Genomic DNA, 8688 nt, shown 5'->3' with positions numbered 1-8688 from the left:
ACTTAGGCCAACCTGTGTCACATACATTCTGTTTGTAGATGAAGTTATATCAGCGAAGTTATATTGCGACGTACTTGTTATATAAAATGAAAATCTGCTTGCCAAGCTATGTTTTCTGCATTTTATTGTATGTATTACAATACAGGTTCGAAGTAACATATTTAAGTTTATAAGTCCCAGATGATAAGATATACATGTTTATAATCGTACATGAATTATCATTCATGCTTAATTTTATAAAAAAAGTTCCGAGGAATTCATCCGTAAGCGAACATTTGGTGAGAAAGTAAAAGAAACTTTGTTTGGGATTAACTGTTTACTGAAACGTTAACAAACCAATGCTAACAAAACGTCATTTATTAAAACTATACGATAGCCGACAACCCGTACTGATATGACATGTATAGTGAGGGATCAAAGTAGCTGGTCTGATAATGTATCGTCAGTTAATGTTGATACTATACAAACCAGACAAAATGATTACCTGTCTTGTAGTGCATAAGATAACCTAGTTACTGATAACGCAACAATTATTTGTTGAAGAGCACTTTATGTGTCTGCATTTTATTACACAAAACGGCTTGGTTGTAGCTAATATCTAAACATTATGAATATGTTTTGATTTAACTGGAAGATTGATTGTGCGAGTCGAGTGTTTTGTGAGCTATACGTTTAAGGTTAGACAACACGGTCTGTTATTAAACTATTTTTTGTATAGTCATTAGATTTCAAGTTTCTCAAATGAAAGTAGACTGCTGTATATATTTTTTACTGTATAGAGGTAATGGGTCTACATAACGCAAGCGTTAATCAGTAAAACGAGCAGAAACACATAAGTAAAGAGATTCGCAACTTTTCGCTATGTAGTTATGATATTTGTGAGGAAACAGTTATACTGAACATTTACCATGCTCTAAAATATTCATTATGCTTTTTACTCATTTAAACATTTTTTATAAATCAAAACTATTATTTTGATATATCAAATTTGTACAATTAACCATATATGAATGTATTTTTGATGTCTGTAGTTTACTTGGAAAATAGATTGTTTAACATCGGGGTGCAACATGGAATATTTTTGTGTACGAGATGAGAGTGATGTTGATAAAATGGACATAGACGAAGCTTTTAATTGGCTTGATGACAAACAAATAAAACATAAGCTTCACTCCTTAGAGGAGATGAAACAGCTTATTCGGGTAACTCGACGCTCGACTGAAAGGAAACCTAGTGAAGGAGAGGAATTATCTCAGTCAAGCATGGTAAAGATATGTGTATTTGTTGTAACAAATGACATGATTCAAAACTAGAAGACAGGTAACTGCACGATTTGTTTCATAACGAATATATAACAATTGTTATCAATATTAAAATCTCGAATTATTATGTGTTGCATAGTTATTCTACATGCGTTAAATTTTGAATCCAGAACGAACACACATAATTTGTTTGCAACTGTTTTCATTTCACAGATATATATATATAATTTCAGGCGGACATTAAAGAAGTGCTATCAAATGATAATGATTTAAGGAAGCGTGTAGGTTCTGTATATGATGAACTTTTGGATACGATAAAAACGCAACCAAATTGGATATATCTATATAAATACCTGTCTACGTGGTGCGGGTGCGATGAAATCGTTTCAAAGTTAAACGAACACAAAGACGAACTTCAACGCAAAGATTGTCCAATCGTTATAGCCGGTGTGTGATTTCATCAGTTTGTTGATATATCTCATATTTAACCTAAAATCATTCACATATGATGATTATCGTTTGAACTTGCATGTAATGTGGTGCATTGCATATAGGTATATACATACATATTTATAAATAATCAAATTCTAGATAAACTCAGACATTTGTTTATAATTAAAGTCATGTCTACACATGCACGTGTTCGTGTACCTTATAGGAGACAGTTTTAAATACAACAATGTTTACTCTATTTGTATCAACGTATGCATACTTTCATGGTGGTTGAATATTAAGAATTTTACATGCTGACGTATTCCACCTGAGTGAGAGTGATTGATCAGAATTTTATTACAAATAATGTTCGTCCATCTTAGTGACCAAGTGGTCTACAAATAAAGCACTTGGGATTTTTAAAGAACGATTTAGGCTCACATATCGAAACAGAATTGCGTTTTACAAATTTCCTTTTTATTTTACATATGGTGTTGATTTTATTGGGGATAAAGAACGAATGGCTAGGCTTTATAAGGATAAAATTTACGTAAAGTTGTTTTGAAGCAACGGATAGTTAAATAATTAATATTTTTCCGTTTTTATTAATATATTTGGTTATGGATTGACTTTAATTAAATGATTTAAAGTGAACCTAAACAGTTTAATAAAATTACACAGCAAACGAATTTTCACGAAAACATATTACATAAAATATAAGAATTATTGCTAAAAAGGCTTAAATGTTGGGATTCAGAAATGCAAAATATCTGTTACTGTGTTGATACTACTACACGGATAAGACAAACGAACATGAAAAGAGTTTGTCCCTTTGTATTAATAGTTTGCTTTTTTGCTTTTCGTTATTTTAATGGCTTTTAGTAAACCCAAACGATATAAAAAAAAGAAGACAACATTTATCAACATATAAGCAGTTGAATGTTTTAGAAAACAAATATAGCAAAATGATAGAAAGGATCGCTTAAATGCTTTTTTTACTGTTCGGACTCGAAGCTGCAAATTGGATATTAGTGATAAAAAGGAGTACATTACTATACCATTTCCTTTCCAATAACATGAAAATAGACTACTGAATTGAAAACATATCTGACATTATTTACTTTAGTCTAACCGATACACAAAATAAGTCATGTAAATCACTAAAGCTTATCGAAAATATAAATATTAACACATTCTACAACCGTGGAATAATGTATGCTATGATAGTTTAAAAATAGCGGGTTATGATCAATTAAGAATCGAAACTTTAACACAGGAGAGACGAGTGCTGGGAAGAGCTGTTTTCTTAACCTCCTTCTTGGAGAGGATGTACTTCCAGTTAGCCTGCTCTGCGCAACATCCATCATTTGTGTGATCCATCCGATATCCGATGGAGAGGCTCCTTATTTTACAGTTGATGGACAACTGAAACCCGTGAATAGTAATGACGAACTGATTGAGAAACTGAAGCTAATATTGACAGCTCGCACTGAAGCTGAGACATTTAAACAAGCGGACGTTTACTTACATGTGCCTTTGGTTGGAGAGAACGTACGTACACAAAGCATAATTCACATTTATAATATACCTCGGTTTAAGTAATTGTCCAGAAACAACATCAACATTATTTTATACCTTTTCGTAGAAATTTGAGTCAGTTATTAAGCATATGTTATTTAAGCAACATGATTCAATGTTCAGTCCTAATGCTATTACTAAAAAGATCGGAATTCTAATCTTTCGATAGCACATAAAACATGTCGACTATACTTAAAAATTGAGGTTTAAATTTGGTCCTGTAGAGCATTGTATTTCATTATACTTAATGTCTTCATAAGCACAAAAAATTGGAAGGGGGGATACTTGATTCAGGTTGTCCGTCTTGCAGTCCGGTTGGACTACGAGGGCTATGCTATTTAAACATAACATATAGATACATTTAATAATCATAAAGGGCGGCGAAAAGCGACTTACTTGTTCTTTGATCTCGAAAACAGAAAAAATATCACCTTCAAATTCAATGGTACATTGATATATCGTTGTTTGTTAATGGCTATGTACAAAAGTATTTATTCCATATTTTTAGAGTTATTGCCCTTCTGCCTATGTTTGTACCTCAATGCTGTCTGTAGAATATCTTGAAAAGCCACAACTCATGTTACCTTATTTCCAGAGTTATTGCCTTTGTTTAATTGTGCATTTAATGCCGTCCGATGCATAACAGAAAAAACAAACCTAAAAAGTGGTAAAGTTGTCAAAGATCGTATTTAAGGGAGCCTTAATTATTGGAAGTGGGTTACACAAAACCACGGGTCCAGCTTTTATAATTGCACATTTATTTCAATGGTCAATGCTCATGGTATCCTTTTGTACAAAGCATATATTGAATATAATATGAGGTATGAAACGTATTGGAAGGAAGCTTACACTGTTGGAAAACCAGATTTGAACAATTAATATCATTAGACAACGTGGCATAAAGTTGGTATGTTCGGTATGAAAGACCTCGTTTGATATATAACATTTATTGCGTCAACGGAAAGATCTTTATAAAATTGAAAAGCAAATATATTCCGATAATTAAAATACGTGGCATGCTTTTGTCTTTTAAAGAAACACATCGTTTTTGTGGATACTCCTGGGGTAGGTGAAAGCGAACAAATGTCAGATAAAGTGTTTGAATACCTGCCAAATGCAGCAGCCTTCATATATTTGCTGAATAGTGCCAACGCTGGGGGAGTTCAAGAAGACAAGGTTTTAACCTTTTTTTCATAACGTGTAAACAACGAGCGATGAAACGTGAACGTTGTTGCTGGCGTTAATTTATATAGCTTAGCTTATTTCATAATAAAATACTGAAGTTTAAACATTTTCGTAATTTGGCTGTTATGGGTTATGTTTTACTACGGTTATTTATGCCATCAATACATGGCATTATCTGTTTGCATTTTTTGAGTTTCGAGTTTTATGTTTAAATCAAATCTTATGTCCTTAGGTAAACGTCACCAAAATTAAATTTATAAAGACGCGTTTGACTTTATGACCTGAATCCATCAGCTTTACTTTTTCCTTAATACTTTTTCATTATTTCTAAATTTGAAGCTTATACAGATTTTTAAGAAAGTTCAAGATTTGGACCAATCAAGTTGCTTATTTAGTTTCGACCCAACGTGCACAATGCTTGTGTGCAACAAGTGGGATGTAATTGAAGAACGAAGCAAAGAGAGGAGGGAACGGAAGAGAGAGTTTGGGATGATACATTATTAAAGCTGCGGAAATATTTGCCAGGATTCCAATGGGACAATCGAATATATAAAATGAGCACTACTGAGGTAACTTAATACATAGAAAATCAACGTCAAAATACACATCTCCATTGCACGTATTATTTAATATATATGTAAGGTTCTAATAATATTCTTCTATATTTCAATACGTTTCCGAAGCGATTTTCATGGAATTTGATGGTTGATTTGTATTTCAATTTCAATGATTACCATTGTGTTGCCATGTAGCATATTTGTATTTCAGGCAATTCGTTACAGGGAAAATGGGATGAATGACTCCGATAAGTATTCTAAATTGAAGCATGGACTAAAGAATCTGTTATATAATAGCCAAACTAGTAAATTGAATATGCATTTGAGGTAACCATGACTGATTAATAGTAATTGTATCATTTTACATTTATTGGCATTAGCATTTCGAATACAAGATGGTAAAACAATATTACAATAAGTTTTTACATAACATCGAATTTATCTCGTTAAATCATTTTAGCACGAGTGTGCGTTGCTAAGGAATGTATGTCAGTTATCCAAGTATTTTTATTTAAGAAGTAAATTATTTATAAATGCAAAAAGCATAAGACCATTGCACATTTTGTTTACTTACAATCCTTGGTTTATTTTTGCAGATGGTTACATTCTTTAATGCAACAAATAAACATGTATACTTCGGCCAGAAAACACTTTGCTGATGCAACGGATGCGGGGAAAAAACTGAAGCACGAAGAAATTCTAATGAAACTAGAAAAAGCTAAAGAAGATACTGCATTTGTAATATACATTATTGTTGTTATGCAAACTATAATTTGTGAATTAAGGGAATTCAGCTATTATGTATACTACCTTCCTTTCTACTTTGGTAGCTCGCACTTCAGTGATTTCATATATTCACTCTAACTCTGTATTAAAGATTATAATGTTTAAACGTTGTTTAACAGGTAAGGTCCGCACTTATTGAATCATGCAAGGGAAAACTTACTGCTATGGCACATGCCGTTTATACGCATCTCAACAGGAAATATGTAAAGACAAGACTTAAGACGAATTTAAAAGAGCTTGTACATTTAATCACAGCACCAGACGATGATGCCTTTCAGTACAAAGCAAAAAAAGCACATCATGAAGATTGTTGGCCAAGAAATTGAAACCTGGGAACGTGACTCAGGATTTTGGAAACGTACTGTGGAGAACATGACATGTGAAATGGAAAAGGAATTCGGACTTTTAGATGATGAGTGTTGTGATGCGGAAGAAGCAATAGAATGCATAGAACATACGTTCAAAGGTATTAACATGTATGATTAGGGGTTGAATTTGTAGTTGAGTGGATAAAGAGCGACTTATTTTCTTTTAATTTGATTTAATGATACTTTGTATATAAACCTGTTAAATGTTTATCCATCTTCATATGTATATTTAACACAACACAGTTTATGATGTTTAAAGAATATGATTGCATATTTTCAGATCGTGAAGTTTTAGGATACAATATCGGTGAACTATGGGAGAAATTACAGAATGGTTTTCAATCATTTCAGCATGGTTGTATTACCATATTTCATGATCGGCAAGACATGTTCGCGCGGATTCTAGCGGCAAGCGTTAATCAACTTACAAAATTCATGCACAGAGAAGCATATTTACGGCATCTGTTAAAAGAGGTAGCGAAAGAATGCTTCAGTGAAGAATCAATACTAAAAAGTATCAAAGAGAGCATGTTTGTCCCAATTGAACGTAAAATAAATAGTCAATGTGAAAAACTAATTATGTGTCGAATAAAAGCGTGCACTATTTTGAATGATTGCATCGTTCAGGATACACGACCTGCAAGTGAAATTACTCAAGAGATCTCTGGAATCCGTGAGGAAACACTATGTTTAGAAGCCAAGCTAAATAACTATGAAAAGGAAGCACGGGACATCCATTTGTAGATTCTATAATTACATGACTTTAATACGTTTCATTAGTATTTCGTCCCACTAGGAGTTGTCGCGTTGCACCAGAAAGATTTACGACATTAATTCTGGAAAGAGATTGGTAATAGTCCTTGAAGCGATGAATATATGTATACTACGTTAAGTATTCAGTTGTAATAAGTTTCTAAATGTGTCTTGGAGATCATGCCTATACATTGTGTATAACCGCCGAAACGCGTCGTCTTTAATTAGTTAGTTTCATTGTGAATTAGCATTATTTGTTTACAAACACTTAGGGTCGTAAGCGACATTGAAATATGCATAATTGCATTAATTACTTCAAGAAAGCTTTGCTCAAATCATGCAAATGATTGATGACCCAAGACTTATATTTCGTGTATAGTGATTCAAATACACCACAGACAAAGACTTACTTGTCTAAACGCGGCAAATTGGATGTCTGCGAACGATATTGTTTGGATAGAACACAATATGTGGTTCGAACAATAGTGAAAGGCGATGAACAGGAAAAAATAAAAATCAATATAAATATATATTTAGAGTTACGTTTGATCGACACTATTTTTAATCGAACTTTCTTACTGTAGACATATATTGTTTAATTTCGCTATTATGAATCAAAAGACCGAGATATGGATTACGAATACATAAATCATGTTAAATATACCACTCAAACGAAATTCGAATGTATCTACGTTTTGGTAAATTATCATTGATCGACCGTGGTATCAAATCTTTGCAATATTGACAGATAGATCCTTTTATCATACCACTGCATTGATATCTGCCTGATATAACGCTGCATGATATATATTTTTTATTTCAAGTTCAACAGGAAGTTCATATATCAGTCAATGTGTCCTGATAATAATAAGTAATATTTGTTTGTACAAATAAATCAGATTCATCAAACCAAACAATTTGATACCAAGATGCATTACATTGTATACAAAGGACGCAACAAAAAGAGTTAAAAAGATATTATCCTAATATTACAGAGGGGGTAATCACGTGATAGTCAAGATGGCGACGTGCATGCCGAGGCAGGTATTTTTCGTCGTTTTATACCTTTTTTTACTTGTATTATTTTTTTTTAATGTCGCTCACTTTCCAGCCATATCAGCAAGAAAGTTACTAGCGTTTATTTTTTATTAATATTCGCTATATATCTCGACGTTACTCTTTGTTAAATATTTTAGCGGGATGACCTAACTATACCTTCACTAAGAAAATTTTCGGGGAGTAAAGTCGAGATATAAAGCGAATTTTAACACGAAATAAACGCTAATCACCTTTATACTGATATGGCTGGAAAAATTAAACAAAAGTAATAAAGGGTATACAACGTCGAAAAATATCGGTCTCGGCATTTTCGTCGCCATCTTGATTATCACGTAATTACCCCCTCTGATTAGGAAGGAGCGTGTAAATTCTTATAAGGCATATAACAAACGGACCACTTGCCATGCAAATGTCAAAGATCAAATGAAATGTCAAACTTTTTCGAACCAAATATAAATAGACAAAAGCAAACAAACTATGAAAAAGTATTAGCATGTAAGTATTTGAAAAACGATTTGATTAAAACGATTAAACGGCCTAGCACATTAAATTTAATATTTTCATCCTCGACAAGCATTTCAATGACAAAAGCCAGTGTTTTTCAAAAGTTATATGCAGGATTGCTCAAAGTGTAATGTATGTGGACAGTCCATATATACCCTGATAGGATCCATAAATATTGCCATCCATTTTCCACTTTGGTTCCAT

General features: G+C 32.7%; 1 protein-coding gene across 4 annotated transcripts; it reads left to right on the top strand.

The window, feature by feature from the left end:
- Positions 1-529: 529 nt before the first annotated feature.
- LOC127850393 (bacterial dynamin-like protein) lies at positions 530-8006 on the top strand. 4 transcript variants are annotated; one of them, XM_052383411.1, is made up of 10 exons: positions 530-677; positions 1048-1265; positions 1496-1709; positions 2971-3245; positions 4308-4448; positions 4797-5026; positions 5226-5341; positions 5611-5752; positions 5920-6266; positions 6449-8006. In XM_052383411.1, exons 2-6 carry the CDS (start codon positions 1071-1073, stop codon positions 4959-4961), a joined length of 990 nt encoding a protein of 329 aa, XP_052239371.1. In that variant the 5' UTR covers positions 530-677; positions 1048-1070; the 3' UTR covers positions 4962-5026; positions 5226-5341; positions 5611-5752; positions 5920-6266; positions 6449-8006. The 4 variants fall into 4 exon arrangements, with proteins under 4 accessions (XP_052239371.1, XP_052239372.1, XP_052239370.1 ...); XM_052383412.1 differs by having other exon boundaries at positions 1032-1265; positions 6520-8006; XM_052383410.1 differs by having other exon boundaries at positions 530-690; positions 1032-1265.
- The last annotated feature ends 682 nt before the right edge of the window (positions 8007-8688 follow it).

This window comes from Dreissena polymorpha, chromosome 11 (assembly GCF_020536995.1).
Source record: "Dreissena polymorpha isolate Duluth1 chromosome 11, UMN_Dpol_1.0, whole genome shotgun sequence".
NCBI classification, from domain to species: Eukaryota; Metazoa; Mollusca; class Bivalvia; order Myida; family Dreissenidae; genus Dreissena; species Dreissena polymorpha.
This window is presented reverse-complemented; position numbering and strand designations above follow the sequence as displayed.